Raw genomic sequence first — 17,489 nt, 5'->3', positions numbered from 1 at the left:
CGACAGTTTAAAAAAAATGTCACAAAAAATGTCACTAATTTTTACTTTTAGCGACAGTTTGAAAATTTTGTCATAGAAAACGTCGCTAATTATAATTTTTAGCGACAATTTATAAAATTGTGACAAAAAAGTTACTTATTATCAATTTTTAACGATATATGTAAAAAATCGTCCAAAAAAATTATTTTTAGAGACGATTTTATTAAGATTTATTTTTAATAAAACTTTATGAGAATTAAATTCAACTATTAAGACCTATTGATAATTCACACTAATATTACTATTAAGACCTATTGACAATTCACACTAATATTAGAAAAATACTTTATACCACTAATTCAACACCATTAATACACCACTAATGACATTGCACCATGTGGGCCCAACTATTAATGGGATTGTTTGGCTTTCTTTTTTTTTTTTCTTGCACTTAACAGTTCATTAGTGGTGCTTTTAAACTGCTGATTTAATGCTCTAAATTAGAACTGCTAATATTATTACAGTAACGTCATTTCTAAACCACAAATTATTACAATTCAGAGCAAACGTAATATTTATCACAAAAATATAAAAATATATAGCACCGCAATATTTAACCATGGTGTATATGGTACACGCGTTCCATAGCATTTTCCTTTATAAATCGTCAACCATCTACACTGCTCGAAAACCCAAGTTTTGAACTATTGGGTTATGTTCAACGAAGAATCTTGTTTTGTGTTTTTCAGTAAGTAGTTAATTATTTGGTCTCATTTTATAGATTTGAGGTCCTCTACCCCATGTATTGAATTCATTAAGTTTTTCTAGGGTATCTGATTATGGGTTTGCTGGCGCAATGCTGGAAATGGATTTTTGCTTCTGTTTTTATTTTTTTCAAAAATTAGTCCCAATATCATGCGATCTGCTAATCTTCCAATGATGTTTCATTTTTTTTTTTTAATTTTTTATGTTCCTTCCAATTGTAAAATTTAATTTCATATGAAATATTGGTTTTCATGGAAACAAAAATGATTTTTTGTTTTTTTTTGTTTTTGTATATATTAATTCTTGATTGATTAATTTGATTTCTTATTTGCAACACATACTAGAGAGCAATTGGGTCACTGGTGAACCCATTCTTCATCAATTTTGAAAGGGTTGGGACTCAAAAGGGTTGAGAGACATGCCTCCTCAGTCTTCAGGTAATTTTTCTACTCCATTGTCATTGCTGCACATGTTATCCTTCTTGGGGTTATACATTTTTTCCTTTGGGTTTGACTTTGTTTGGATTATGGATTTGGATACAGATTGGAACATATGAGGTCAATGTGAATGAAAATTTTTTATTTATTTTTTTTTTTTTCTCTATTTGTCTCGCTTTTTCCCTCACTTTTCAAATCCCTAACTAAATTCTAAATCCATGATCTAAACACAGCCTTCGTCATTTCTAGATCGAGGTCCACTATTCGCATTATTTTATTTTATTTTTTTGTGCATTATTTTGATTAGCATATATATTAATGAACCAAAGTTTTTGGAAGTGCTAATGTTTAACTTCTAAATATTTTAGATGCTTTCATATCTTTTTTTCTTTTTTTCATTTGTAATACAATAGGTTTGCTTGGAACTTTGGAAGTTTTGATGGCATGAGTGGAGTCGGAAAAAAACTAAAATGAGGTATGATTTGTTTCTCAATATTCTATGTAAATTTTACTAATTCAATTAGATTCATTTTTATTGTTTTATTTATTTAGTGTTTAGTTTTCTTTTGAATTATTCAATCATTAGATTTTCTGCCCTTGTAATAATGCTGCATATTTTTAATATTAGTTTGATGAAACATTTTTCAGGGGAAAATTAAAAATCGTTTTGATTTATTGTGTAACCTAAGACATATGAGCACAGACACGTGATATGACACAGACATACAAATTTTAAAAAAATACAGGACACGACACATTGGAGATACATGTAAAATATATAATTTTATATATTTATTATATGTCATGTTTTAAAATTTTTAATATTTATTTTATATCAAATATTTAATTTTATCAAATTTATCAACTTTAGGTATGTTATTTTAGTAAAAAAATAAAAATAAAAAAATTTGAAAAAAAAAATGGTCCTCAACTATGAAGCACGGACACAGACACGTGACATGACACCGACACGCGGACAAGCAAATTTTCAAAAAAAGAGGGACATGACACGCTGGAGACACGTTCAATATATATAATTAAATTTATTCATTATATATCATAAAATTAAAAAAAAAAATCTTTGAAAGGCAAAGAAAATAAATAAATAAATAAATAACAGAGATAGAGTTAGAGACAAAGAAAAGCCAAACAAAGAAAAAAGAAAAAAAGAATGATATATAAAAATAAAAAAGCAGAGAGAGAGAGAAGAATCAGCCTAAAAAAGAAAAAGAAAAACAAAATAGACAGAGAGAGAGAGAGATTAAAAGAAATCGAAAGAAGAAGAAAGATAGAGAGTAGATCGAGAGAGAGAGAGCGACTGAGAGACAAATCGAAAAGCAGAAGAAGAAGAAGAAGAAGAAGAAGAAGAATAAGATCGAAAGAAGAAGAACAAACCTGCGCAAGAGCAAAGAGCAGCTAGCAGCCTTCTCTCTGCTTCTTCTCCTCTTTCTGTTCGAAATCAAGGTTAGGGCCCCCAATTAAAGTTTCAGAAATTCCGTTTTTAACCCCATGGTGTCCGAAACGTGTCCATAACGTGTCCGGCTGCAAAAAAAAAATAAAAAGAAAGGGGGACACCTTCTGCAACGTGTCAAACACGTGTCCACCGCATGTCTGTGTCTGACACTAATACGTAGCCCTCAAAGAGGTGTCTGTGCTTCATACGTCCTCGATGTGTTCTCAACGTGCCCTCAACGTATCCCCAACGTGTCTGCAGTGTGTCCCAACTCTGTAGCGTGTCCCACACATGTTAGGAGCGTGTCCATGGTGTGTCCGTGTCCATGTCCGACACGTGTCAGACACCTATACGTCACCTCCAGAGAGGTGTCTATGCTTCATAGTGAGTGACTCATGTATTGGTTTGGTTGGTATTTTCTTATTATGCTTTTGGTGGTTACACTTGGTTCTTACTCATTATGGCCTGAAAATCTTAACCAAAAATTATTAGCAGAGCAATTTCAATTTGTCACACCTGGATTTTTTTCACCCTTGCACTTCCTTTTTTTTTTTTTTTTTGAAAAAGGGGGTTTTGAAAATCTTTAGCCAAGTGTGACGAATTGAGATGGAATTGACAGCATAAGCCTTGAAATTTTAAAAACTAGGAGTCTTAACCTAACATGGGGGCTATATGCTCAATTATTGAAATGCTGAAATCAAAAGCTATATGCTCAACTATTTCGATTTTTGACCTGGGAGAGTTTATATTTTTTGTCTGAATGAAGCTTATCCGATTAATTTCATTTTAATAGGGTTATACTTATCCGATTAATTTCATTTTTTATATGGATGATATACTCAACAAATCCTAGAATATGAACGGCTCAGATCATCAAAACATGATCGGAACAAACCTCACGGGAGTGTGATAGCCCACCCCATATCTGGATATGGACACGAGATGGAAATGACTGGATATGAACACATTGGCAAAAATTTCCAAAAAAATTAGGACTTGACATGAAGGGACATGACAACAAATAAAGATATATTTTATACGTATTCATGGAAATAAAACTATTTCTTTATTTTTTGGATTGGAAATACTTTGGCCATGTTTGGTTGGATTTCATAAATTTGTTTCAGATTTAAAAAAATAAAATAAAATAAAAAACTAAAAATAGTTTGGTGAAAGAAATAAAAAATTCAAAAACTTATCATTTTTATATAATTTTATATTTTAGGAGGTCAGAAATAAATTTTAAAATATCTTTTTGATATTTATTTTTATCAAATTAGTTTTTTCTTTCAAACTGAATTTTTTTTTTTTTCCTGAAATACAAACCAAACATGGCATTTATATTTTATCATATAAAAATAAGAAGTAACGTTTCACAATTTACATGTTGGGAGAGAAATGTGAAAAAAAAAAAAAATCATAATATCTATTTAGACAGTTATCCCAAATCACAAAAGTTGAACTGAACTCACTCTAGGATAAATAGTCCTACTTGTCCCCATATCTACGAATCAAACATGACCCTACTCTATCACTAGGCTACTTCTCATCTTTGATTCAAAATTACCTTAACTCAAAAGTTGTCATTACACAATAATTGACGTCGTAACACCATTGAGTAGTACACATTGATTAAATTTTGAGGACATTTAGGTTTGGGAATGGATATCTTTGCCCTATGTTGTTTCCTATAAAGGTACTAAGTGCGATTTGAATCGCATTCTATCTAATGCATTCTCTTACAGTGATAGGGCACCATGTGACTTGACCAATTCTGGTCTTACATGGATATGGTATGGACTTGCTCATGCTAATTATACATTGGGTTTGATTCAAATGTATTCTTCTCACACCATAATTAATTCGATAAGTTTTTGTACAAGTATTGCGTTTTTGAACTATTCTAAATGGGTATACATTGCTGGTAGCTTGTGTGAAACTCATGCATTTAGGTAGTCTATATATATGCGCACACACATTGTAATTTTATGAAATCTATGTATTTCATACATGGATGTTAGGGGTTGTTTAGTAAAGATTAGCATGTGAAGGTATGTTTTTAAACTCAGGCACATACTCTTTAGCGAAGACATCTGCACCATGATGATATGTGATAGATATAGAACTAACTATGCTACAAGAGCCTTCGGGCTTGGCCCAATTGTGTGCACATGGCCCTCCATGTGTGGCCCACCATTGCTAGCTCATATTAGAGTTTCTCTATAAAAGACTTAAGGTAAGACAAACACAAGGTAGGCAATATTCAGCTACCCTAAATCTCTCCTCTCAATCTCTCTCTACTCTTATTCTATTCCATCAAATTGAGTACTGATTGAACCATCGGAGGGCTATTGGATGACATCACAGTGGTGTCACTAAAGACTCACCTCTTCTTTTGCAAGATTGGTGGATCAGCTCAGGACCATACAGATTTGATCTTCATCAATCTATATATATGCATGCTTTTTTGATTTGATGGTCCGAACCAATAAGATTAAAATGATTTAGTTTCCTTTTAGCTGTAGTTCAAACCTATTAATACACTTCTGGTCATGTAGAATTTTACCTTGATACTTATATTTAGTAACCAGTGTTTGTGTGAAAGCATGGCACTTATGGGATTGAATGCAATTGATATTTATTCTCTTTTGCTAAATATGTTTAATTGTGGAAACATACGTCACAAATACAACATTGCCTTTTGGCCCGCCTTTATTGTTACAAACTTCTTACTTGAATTTATATCTTGTTTTAGCTTTAGTACTAAATAAAATTTCATTTATGTTAATTTCATTGATGATCAGTTGTAGTCCAATGATAGAAGTTATTGCTTGCCTTTTGTGTGAGTGTTTTCCTAGTTCATGATTTGCAACCAAAGGTATTCTTTAATACTTGTTTGGCTATGAGTAGTAGCAAACATACTTGTTATATGGTTTATTGGCATGGTTGAAATGAGCCTTTTGGCTCAAATCTCTAGTCTAAACTCAAATCCTACAATTTGTGTATAAAGACTATGTTTCTTTCACCTGAATTAAGCGCATGAGAGTAATTCAATTTATTGTAGGAAAGGGAATAAGGCATTCATTTTTGCTTATGAGTTTATGTGGATATTGTTATTCTTTGTATGGGATTGTCTAAGAATATGGTTCACAAAAAATGCTTCAGACACCTAATTTATCGTCCCTGAAAACCACCCCTAATGATGTGTCTGACAAGTATCAAATTTTGATTTGTCAAGCATTCTATCATGTGGGGTCTAATCTCAATGCCACATCATTAGGGGTGATAAATTAGGCAGATGTAGCATTGTTGTATGGTTCACTGACTATTGGAACACCAATTTGATATGAAAAATTTGTTTACAATTTTATAATTTGATGTCTTTAGTATTTTAAATTATTGTTTAATTAGGAGTCTTTTTAGTATTTGGTTTCCTATTTTGTTAAGAACTCTAAATTTCTTTTTAGTATTGGGATTTTTGCCTATAAATAAGAAGTTGTGGTAATTGTATTGGACATAGTTGATTAAAAGATTTGTGTGATTTGAAAATAAGAAGTTGTGGTAATTGTATTGGACATAGTTGATTAATAAATTTGTGTGATTTGGGTTGTGGCCCTTGTGTTTTTCCTCTATCTGTTTCTCCCTCTCCGTTTACATCAATTGGTCATGATGATTGATAGTGAAAAAGACAGAGTCAAAGGTGAAGAAATATGTAAGATTAATTACTCGTATGATATGTATTGAATTGCGATGGATACAATACCAAATCATATGTTATATATAGAAACATCTCTCATCATTTAAGTCACCAGCAATACGACCAAAGATTAAAGTAGCCAAGCCTGATTTGATTTTTTTTCCCTTATTTTTTATATTTGCAATGAAATATCATTTATCTTTTGTTATATTAAAATTTCACTTTTATGCCTAACCTAATATCTTATAGTTTGATGCTTTGCTTTTTTATGAATGTATATTTGTCTCTTTAACCAATTTGTAATTTTACTCACAATCTGTTGGTCAAAATCAAAAGGGTTAATTACACTTCTCACTTTTATAGTTTGATATAGTTTCAAATTGAATAATTTGATCTCTACACTCTAAATCTAATTTTTGCTTGGTCATTCCATTCAAGTTTGAGGTGAAAGTTAACAATTTTGGGACACTTGTTAGTTTCCTAAAACCCATGTAGGAAAATTAATGGAGATTTGGACAGAAGGACTAAATTGAAATTGAATTAAAATCATAGGGATCGAACTGTTCAATTTGAAACTACATGGACTAAAGTAAAATTTGAGTCAAAGTGTAGGGGTTAAGAGTGTAATTAACCCAAATCAAAATTCGATGTTAGTGGTTTGCCTTATTCTTCATGTTAAAAAACTCAATGAATGATAGTGCATTTTTAATCATCTATATCAATTTATATTTCAATGCCCACTTGATTTTTTATATTGTTTTCATTAATCAGAACATAAATTATCAACTTGGGGGGTATACTAGCTAGGTTGGTTTTGTTGCCTTCATTTTTCTTAGCTTATGTTTGTCGTTGACACTTGCGCCCTAGCTAGCTAATTTATTAGTTGTTTCCATATCATGACCACTGCAAACCAAAGTTAATAATCTTTTCCACTCTAGTTAGGGACATACCATTGTAACCAAGAAATTAGATTTTATTACCTTTTTTGCCATCTTGTGTTTTGTTTTTTGGGGTTTTTTGGCATCTTGGTTTGGTTTGGGAAATAATTTTTTTCATTTTGTAATTTAAATGATGACTAAGGTTAATAATGAGAAATAGGGAAAAAGGCTATGTTGGGCAAAAGAAAGTTGGTAATGTTAGAATAGATGTTGTTTATATACCAAGTGTCTTTTATTGTTATTAGCGAGGGTACTAATGTCATTGTGTTATTTTATTACAGTATAAATATGGACTGAGGTAGGGGTGCCTCTATTTACACACCACTTTATCTCTCAAGGCAAACCATTTCTAAAGGCACACCTTTAATTATTTGATAAATATATATTTTACTCCTCACACACCCTAAATTTACATATACACCCTTACTCACACACCCATCCACAATAATATAAACACAGACTCATATTTACCCTCCCTCACTCACACACCCCCACACACCCACCTTCTTCTATCTTCCCCCTCCGTTCTCTGTTTCGACGGTGAACAGTGTTGATGCTCAACACAGAGTAAAGCAAGTGGTGAAGAGCTCAAGTAAAGCATTAGGTGAGTTCTCATTTTGCTTACATTTTAGGGTTTTATGTATTTTTTACCATTGCCATGAATGAATCAGTTCCAAACCGTTCAATACTATAATTTCGAACCCCAAAAGGCTCGTTCGATACTTGGCTTTCGAACACAATCAATTTGTCCGGCTTGTTATTGTCGAACTTGTTCGGACCTAGATTGTTGAACTGTAATGGTTTGTTCGATTCTGTACTGTCGAACAATTTTTTTTTTTTTCCCCTCTCCCCCCCCCCCCCCCCCACATTTGGAAAGTTTATAATAAATTGATATACCAATATGTTATAGAAGTTGATGAACACAAAAACTAAAGTTAGAATTGAACAAAGAAAATAAATAAATGGATAAGATGTTTGAAAAACAGACTTCATTGATAAATTTTTTAAAATCTTATCCATATGAATTAAAACCTTACCCATTATGGCTTCCAGCCTTGAGTTGTGTTTCCCAGAAATAATTAAATTGAAGCCATTTTTGTTACCATGATTGAATATTTGGCAGACCCTTTGATAAGAGAAGGCATTAATTCCTCATCGAAAGTGGTAACTAGTTTTGGTTAAATCTCTTGTTTAGGCAGGTAGTAAATTGAGAAAAATTCTTCCTTATTTGTTGGGTTTAACATTAGGACTATGATCAAGGAAAAATATGTTTGTTTTATGTTTGAAGTTGGCCTCGTATGTACGCAAACTCATAACGTGAATTTTCTTGATTCTGTTGGAGCATGACAAATACCACAAGCAGCCTATCCTTTGAAGGTGAATAGAACATTAGGCTTCAGTGAAGGGGCCATGTAGGTGTGAGAGTTTCAAAACCAAGTTGGTGAAAGGGTTTCTGTTAGAGATATATGGTCTGATTTAAATTCATCCACCTGATGTTTCTAAGTTGTTTGAGAGATGGAAAAGCAATGAGAGGTTTGATTATCATTATGTCAAGTTGTATGAGTTGGTTGATTCCATACAAGGAGAAGCATCTGGTTGGTTCCATACATAACGGTTTGTAACTTTTTTTACCGCAATATTTTTTAACATTTTAATGTTCATAACATTACCACAATGATTAATGATTAAGACTTTTTTGTACCCTTTCATAACATAAACACAATAGTTCATAACTAACACTTCAAGAATTCAGAACTTTTGTTGTGGTAAGGGAGTGTGTATCAAAAGCTTTCTTGTAAACAAAAGAGGGAAAGACTAAATTGGGAAAAGAGAAAAATAAGAGACGTCTGAGTGAAAAGAAGAATAGAGTTGTCTGCGAATTGAATTTAGGACAGATAGAAAGGAAAATATTTAATTATTTGAAAGAAAAATCTGTTGAGGGGCTATGTGTATTTAAACATAGCATATGAGTAAAATTATAAGACTGCATAAGAGGGCATTGCTATACTATAGAAAACATTAATATTGGAAGCATTTAAGGTTCTATTCATCATGCAATTGTCTGTCATCTCAGTTTACATACTTCTGTGTTTAGTTGAAAAAATTAAAACCATTTTTTATTTGTTTTTGTATCATTTTTGCTTGTATGTTCTTTATGTCGTTATGTTTCTGTCTTTTTTTTCTCCTTTTTTCTTTGTCTTTTTCCTTTTTTGGTCCATGTTTCTGAGCTAGCATGATTGTTATTAGAAGAATATCAGTTTGCAACAACTCTCTTTTTTGGTCCACAACTCTCTTTTTGTAAATTACTGTGTTTTTTTCTCCACTTTTACTTAAGTCGTAGCCAAAGTGGCTGGATAATGTAAAAGCAGTCAGATTTATTTATCCTCGTATATATAGTTTTTGCTTTCAGCTTTTAATACCGCATTACTTTGCATTCACTTAAGAGGACTATCTGCTGCCTTTTTGGTATACTCTCCAGTCACAAATATCTCAGCTCTTCATCTTAGCGAGATGGAGACCAGGCTCTTCTATAGGGTTCCAAACCTGCAATTCTTCAAATATCCCATAAATAAAGGTAGGGCTTCAAAGCTTGAACTAACAAATAAGAAACTTGACTGTGAGAGAGAAAGGGAGTGCGCTAGCTGCAATTAAACTAAAGTGCCAACACTCAAACTATAGATAGGGCCCTCTCTTGCTCATAAGCACTTACTAATAAGATAGAAAGGGCTTTTCAGCTTTCTTCCACCAACTCAGAAGATAGAAAGTGGCAATCATAGAGAATACACTTAAAAAGTCAGAAGATACAAAGGGTATTGTAATAAAGAAACTTTTAATGAAACAAGTTTATGCTACTATGGCTCTTATACCAAAAGCTTGTAATAGCTAAGGAGGTACAATCACAAAGAATGAATGATCAAATTTTAAACACTCAGCTTTCAGCTTATTAAGAACTGCAATACATTTGCCTACTTGGCTTTGCAATTGCAAGTGGCATTGTTACATGTGCAGTAACTAAATTCTGACAAGAAAATTGTTTTTTTTTTTAACTGCGACAAGAAAATTGTTTAAATGTTTGGAATGTCCTCTGTTTTAACAAGTGCAGAGCTGCCCCAGGGTTTGCTCAAGTAGTGGTTTTTTGTGTTTATTATAAAATGAAAACAGAAAACAAAAACAACCAAATAGCTGACTTCTACTTCATTTATCCTTTAGTTTTCATTCCCCCCCACAGATTTAAAATCCAAACACAGCCTAAAAGGATAATATACTCTATTGCTTGTGATTATCCATTGCAAGTTTAAGAATGCATAGAACTGTAGTAACTGCAATTACTCTTAGAAATCAGATTTCTAGGTTGAAGCAGGTTTTCTAATTGGTAAAAAAATACTTAACTTATTTAGAGCATCTTTTACTGGAAAATAGCAGTCATGCTGCGCCAATTATAAACTAGTACATTATAATTTTATAATCCTAAACAAAAAAAAAAAAATTTGTATTCTTATAAAAATTTTAATCTGCTGACCAGAGATTGTTTCACCTAAATTAGGATTCACTTCAATCAATGATTCAAGTTGCAAAATCACATATCATAAGCATAAATTTTTTACTTCATCAGCCAATAAGGGCAACATCATTAATTAATGTTCAACAGAGATGAAAACTGTAGAGTTTAGTTGCAGATTATTCTATGAAACATAGCTTATCCAATCCGTCTTTATTGAGATAGACGATATCTTATTTCCCAGCTACGAGGGCGTCAATTTTGTGTTCGAGGTGGGCTTCATGGTCTTCAAGGCGGCCTTTGACGGCATCATCTTCCCATCGAATTAGTGTAGGAACTCCTGTGAGCTTGAACCTTAAATCAACCCGCCATGGATGCTGGGGATTCCTCCATGTAGGTCGATCACCAACATAAGCTTGCATGAGTGCCACATCATCAGGCAATGGTTCTAGCTTTTTGTAAATTACAGGTTCGGCTCTCACACAATCTGCAAGCAAAAAAGAGACAAGCTTAGGATTTAATAAGGATCTGCTTTTCCAACAAATGGGACAGAGTGTATTGACTTGAGAGTAGGATTTAAAACAACAAACTTTCTTTGGTCCATGTTAGAAAGGGCCCAAATGGGACAGAGTGTATTGGCTTTTCAGCTCTCTATGATAGAAAGGGCCCTTTTTTGGTCCATGTTTCTGAGCTGGCATGATTGTCATGACCCACTAGCAACTATATCTAATAATTTCTACCTCCCAAACTTTGCAACACCAAATGGAACTGTTCTATTTGCGTTTTGTGCATGAAAATCTATGCTCCATATAAACAGCTTTGTGATTGGCACTTTTCAATGATTCATATCCTACAGGATAGATGTTTTAGCCTTCTTGGAATCTCATGAGTGAAATTGCAGCTGTCATGAATTGACAACTGAACATTCTCCAACTAATTTCAACCTGGTTGGTCTAAATGAACAGACCCCCTCCATCAACTTTCTCTTGAAGAAGACTATATTGGTTATAGGTACCTCTAGATGGTCCCAAAGCAAATGAAACTGATTGTGATTCTTGAATTGAATAAAAGGCGAGTTGTTATATAACTATAATACCAATTCGAAAGTATGATTACATTGATAAGAGTTGAAAGTCAACTTCTCTTGTTTTGGAATAATAGCTTCACTAAAATTCATTGGATCCCCTTACAACTAGCATATTAAAAAAAACAGCAAACTTGAGAAACGGACCTCAGTTAACATAAATAATTTCTGTTACTTCTGTTAACTTTATTGTTTTCTGTTTCATTTTCAGAAATGGATGACCCTTCGCATATTCCACCCACTGCCTCAGAGAGACGACATCGTGCATTAACTAATACCAGTCGTGGCCGAGGTCGAGGTCGTGGTCGGGGTATAGGTCGGGGTGATGATATTGTGTTGGAGGAAGCACGTCAAATCTTGGAAGAGGATGTGATCGATAATGGTTCAGGGGATGATGATGATGCTGCTGATGTAAATCAGGCTGAGGAGGTACTCACTGGTCTGTTTCCTGGGGGCCCATTAGATCCATCAATACTAAAGAGCTTCAAGGCACATATTGCAGTAGCTATATGGGAGCAAAAGGTAGTATATCTTTTTATCCATGTTTGTTTCATTTAATTATTTATTGAATAAAATTATTTATGTAAATTAGTACTTACCCTGCAGGAGAGGAATCCCTTAAGGTGTTATAATCATGCGTCGAAGATTCTTGAGTGGCGGTGGTGGTCAAGAACTGACAATAGGAGGTTTAGGGACATTTTGCAGCTGTCAGGCCTATCTTCTTTGGTCCATTGCACATATCGGTTCGTGAATAGGATTGTCATATCTGCATTTGTTGAGCGATGGCAACCAGAGACAAATACTTTCCATTTGACAGTTGGTGAGATGACGATGACATTGGATGATGTGGGTACCATCTTGGGGACCCCTATCACAGGTAGATCAGTTAGTGCTGCAACTTTAACAAATCAACAGGCACATGCACTTGTGGTAGATGCCTTGGGAGTTGATGATGCCGAAGCAACTGAGGAGCTATCACCTGCTAGGGGACAATCAGTGAAGCTGGAGTGGTTACGAACCAAATTCAGTGGTTGCAAAGATTCAGACACCGAGGAATCCATAGCTTGTGCCGCCAGAGCTTATTTGCTATTTCTATTGGGATGTACATTGTTCAGCGATAAGAGTGGGACGAGAGTTCCTGTTGTGTACTTGAAGTTGTTGATGGATTTGTCTGATATTCATACATATGCTTAGGGTGCAGCTGCATTGGCATATTTATACCGACAGTTGGGATTTGCCACGAGATCAGCTGTTCGACAGATGGCTGGTTACATGACATTGTTGGAGGCATGGATTTATGAGCATTTTCGGCCATTTAGACCTCACCAAAACATGGAATATACTGTACAATTGCCTCACGTGCATCGATGGACTCCTCGTCGAGAAGCTGGCTCAACGATATCACACCTACAGGCGTTACGGGAGGAGCTTAACAGATTGGCATTTGATGAGGTACACCAATTAATATTAATTTAATTAAGTTTTCTCATTACATATCACTCATCACGATTTCATTTGTGTTTCTTTCTTAGGTTACTTGGGATTCATATCGACATTGCCGTCAACATCACCCATGTCATGAGATCACATTCTACATTGACTGTTCGAAGTGTTTGGATGTAGTTGAACCCTATCATCCTGAAAGGGTTCTTAGACAGTTTGGTAGGGTTCAGACCATCCCACCTGAGCCACTCAACCCTGTTCGTGCTGTTAGAGGTGTGATAGCAGGTCGATATAGAGTGATGTATCAGTATCTTGATCAGATATGGGAGAGTTGGGATAATCATGTTTTATCTGCTCGGAGGAGAAGTACCCCAGTCAGACGTCCAGCTGATTGTGTTAATGGTTACATGCAGTGGTATACAACCATCACACACTTACATATCCAAAACCCCATACATCGGTCTGGTTTTGACCCACGTGCACAGGATAGTCGATCTGACATGCAGGATGCTGAGGTATGACAGTATTGGTCACACATTGTTTACATCTTTTTTGAAGATGGCATGTGTTAATTACAATTGTATTTGTTCTTAATGCAGCGTATTGATCACGCACTACAGATTGCCCATCCTATCATCGAGGCAGGCCATGATGCTAGTGTTCGTGAGCCAGATAGGTTATATCAAGCCATTGAGAGGATGACACGTGTTCTTCAAGGTCAACAAATTGATGAGGCTGGACCTAGTTCTATTCCACTTCGAACATACAATCGTAGGAAACGAGTAGATGATAGGTAGTTGGTTATGTGGTAATCTTGTTTTGTTATTTTGTAATGGAAAAGAAGTACTCTTTTGATGTTTTTGTTGTTTTGTAATGAACAAAAATTACTCTATCAATATTTTGTAATGAACAAGTATTCATGGTTTGTATTTTTGGTAATCAACAGGAAGTATTATGCCAATGCATTTGATACACCGCTATGAACAAGTACTACCATGTGCATTAAATTAACTCAAAGCTTAATCCAACTCAACTATTTAAATGCTAATCCATAAAAATGTATCGGTAACTATTTAAATTGCATCACTACAACTCAACTCACATATATCATTACTCATCGAGGTTAATACAATCAAATGTCTCTCTAGTAGCTATCCCTGAATGAACAACTTCTTTAAAATGCTCAATTCGGCGACTATATGTAGTATCCCATCCAGCCGCACAAGAATGATGAAACTTGCACCAATTGGTAGCTATCGGTGGAACTGGATGACCCGGTAACATGAACACCTACATTGACACAACTAGAAGTATGAGAGCAATGCAGTACAAAATGATAAATGTATTACACAAATCATAATGCTATACCTGGACAAAATGATTCCCATTAACAAACCCAATAACAATCTCACGCCGTTGAAGTTGTGATATTGGCACCGATCGTAGGGGGAGGAAAGTAAGGCATTGTTGTGCAGATAAGTGGTACAATACCACATTATAACAAGATGCAATAAGATGACCCATGTCAGGCATAGTCATCCAAAGGTGATACCCTGGATTAGGCTCAAAGTATGATAGAATATGGGTCAGCTCTTCAATCCTGTCATGTGAACCATATAGATAAGTGTAATGGTCTACGTGTGTGTGCAATTCCTGTAGGAGATCACGCCTGACTTTACCCCATTCAGCCTCTGTAAGCCCCATCAAGCTAATAATGGCCCTAAACCCGCAATTGCCAGCGGCATCTACATCCTTGATAAGACATATGTAAGGCTTCAATCCAACTGGAAGGGCATCAACACATGAATAAGTCGTACTTGTACGTGTCCGATATACCTATTCAACAGGGAAGACATCAACACATGAACAACAAAACACATAATTTATCATAAACAAAAATGTAAGTAAAAAATGATTACATGTACCTGCTCTTTGGCAGGCCGTTTTTTATGTACTTTGACAGAATCTTGTGTGGGGATCTGGGTGCCCACAGGTGAGTGGCTATCATGTCCAGACTGAACTAGCTCAAATGCACATGGGTCTCGACGCGTAGATACATCTATCTTCTTATGTCCCTTACCTCGAGGGTTGGGCTTCACATCCGGCTCAATGAGAAAACTACTTTGCGGATCTGCAATCTCTCCTAACTTATGCAGAATTTCCAACTACGTAGTGTAATCAGATGCATTGAATCGCTTAAGTATCATATCAAACTTTGGTTCACACCTCAATTCCACTTTATCATTCTTCAACTTCTGTACTACCTCAAGAGTCCTCCAGTGTGGGTTAATGCTATCAAGTGGTATTGGACGACCCTGCCGGATGTAATCTGCAATCTCATGGGCACACGGTAACCCGTGTGTTTGTCGAACAAGACATCCACATACTGAAGCATCAATGCCAACATCATTCGCTCGCTTACTCTCCGCTAAGACATGATCTAATGCAGTAATAGAGATATTGCCTCAGAGATTTCTAAAATGGGATGGTTTGAACTGGTGTTGTACAATGGTTAAACTCTTCTCAAACGATGCCTTAATATCAACATGCTGCAACTCAAGCAAACTATGGATCTTGGTCCAAGAACACTCAAAATTTACTTGGTCAGAACCAAGTTGCCGTTTCAGTTTTGCATGTGCACTTTCAGCCTTGTGTACAATGGAAACAATTAACATAATCAAGTTTAAATAATCAAAATCATAATGCGTAATAGTGTAAGGTAGACAAATATATATTACCTATTGGTTGTAACATTCCCGAAGTGCATACAACTATCTATCCATACGGAAACAAACTTATCCTTATATGAAATTAACCAACTTTGTAACACATATTGCACTGCCTCAGGATATGTATCAAAATCCGCTAGTAGCCTAGCAAGATGTTCATTGTATTCAAGCTCAGTTGAGGAGAGTACTAAGAAATTCCATAAAGAGACAAACTTGTCCCATTCCTCCTTACTCTTAAACATTTTCTTGTATTTCGACAGTACATTTCTATCAATATGCCATCTGCATAATAAATGTCGAGATATAGAAAATACCCTGTCAATAGCATGCATCAAAGCAAGCTCCCTGTCCGTGACAATCACCTCAGGAATAGCAATGTCATCCAAGAGACTACACAATGTAGTTAACACCCAAACGTAGTTATCAATCCGCTCAAATTGGAGATTTGCAAAGGCTACGGAGAATGACATATCAGTGGATGTCACTCCAACTATCTCAAGAAGAGGAAGACGATATCGATTTGTCTTATATGTGCAATCCATGGTCAACACCTTTGGAAATGAATGGAGCAAATCTAAATTGACAAGATGTGCCCAAAATAAGTCTGTGACAGTCATCGTGTTGTTGTCACACCTATGCCACTCAATGTAATTATGCTTTTCTAACTCACCCAACAAATGTTGCATTTGTGATCTCCCAGCTTTCTCAATAACATTATTCCTATGACGTACATTGTAAATGGTTTTCATAGTGGTTACATTCAAAGCATCCTTTCGTTTCAATGTAACCAAAATCTCTTTCGGTCTGACCATGCTTTTGGACATATCCACTAATAATGATGTTTCCTCCTCAGATAATCTCCCTACAAATGAATGTTTTTCAAAATGTTTAGCAGGAGCATGGTTATGTATTCCACATGCTACGTCTACCATCCAATCATCATCAGCCATCAACTTACGAGCCCTTAACTCAAAGAGACACCCGCATTTCTTTGTACCCGTTATCTTCACAATTTTTTTGCTCGAATCATCTCCTTCTAATTTCTTATGAGCTCTGTATTGACCACTTCTCTCACAGGCAAGAAATATCCTTGGTGTCTTATGACTACCACCATAGTCTGATGTCTTGATGACAATCACAAACCCATTTTCCCTTCCGACGTCCCGTACCCAACCAAGTAGTTCTTCTTTGCTCTTGAAAACCTACAAGTCAAATTCAACAAAGTCATTAAACATCCAAAAAGAAAAAGAAAAAAATACTAATTTTCGACATGAGACTACCTCATTAGAAATAAATTGACTCGTGTAGTCAACAAGACCTCCAGATCCAACATTATTGCATTCCATGGATGCTCCGTTCTGGAAAAAAAAAAATGTAAATGTTCGGCAGTACAGAGTCGAATTAAATGAAATTGCTCGATTTTTGTTAACCGAATATACGAATAAAGTTCGACTGTAGTATGTTG

General features: G+C 34.9%; 2 protein-coding genes across 7 annotated transcripts; one reads left to right on the top strand and one right to left on the bottom strand.

The window, feature by feature from the left end:
* The first annotated feature begins 543 nt into the window (after positions 1-543).
* Positions 544-14,267, top strand: LOC114323167 (protein MAIN-LIKE 2). Of its 6 annotated transcripts, XM_082869521.1 has the most exons (8): positions 588-727; positions 1,089-1,181; positions 1,595-1,656; positions 11,013-11,237; positions 12,064-12,374; positions 12,459-13,304; positions 13,385-13,810; positions 13,895-14,267. In XM_082869521.1, exons 5-6 carry the CDS (start codon positions 12,066-12,068, stop codon positions 13,044-13,046), a joined length of 897 nt encoding a protein of 298 aa, XP_082725647.1. In that variant the 5' UTR covers positions 588-727; positions 1,089-1,181; positions 1,595-1,656; positions 11,013-11,237; positions 12,064-12,065; the 3' UTR covers positions 13,047-13,304; positions 13,385-13,810; positions 13,895-14,267. The 6 variants fall into 6 exon arrangements, with proteins under 6 accessions (XP_028126460.2, XP_082725647.1, XP_028126459.2 ...); XM_028270659.2 differs by lacking the exon at positions 11,013-11,237 and having other exon boundaries at positions 544-727; XM_028270658.2 differs by lacking the exons at positions 588-727; positions 11,013-11,237 and having other exon boundaries at positions 1,076-1,181.
* Positions 14,268-14,405: 138 nt separating this feature from the next.
* On the bottom strand, positions 14,406-17,370 carry LOC114323158 (uncharacterized). Its single transcript, XM_082871986.1, has 6 exons — positions 17,305-17,370; positions 16,116-17,226; positions 15,560-15,735; positions 15,221-15,460; positions 14,664-15,131; positions 14,406-14,585 (listed from the first exon to the last, which is right to left on the bottom strand). Exons 1-6 carry the CDS (start codon positions 17,368-17,370, stop codon positions 14,406-14,408), a joined length of 2,241 nt encoding a protein of 746 aa, XP_082728112.1.
* Positions 17,371-17,489: the final 119 nt, after the last annotated feature.

The sequence above is a fragment of the Camellia sinensis genome, chromosome 5 (assembly GCF_055761805.1).
Source record: "Camellia sinensis isolate YWXY chromosome 5, ASM5576180v1, whole genome shotgun sequence".
NCBI classification, from domain to species: Eukaryota; Viridiplantae; Streptophyta; class Magnoliopsida; order Ericales; family Theaceae; genus Camellia; species Camellia sinensis.
This window is presented reverse-complemented; position numbering and strand designations above follow the sequence as displayed.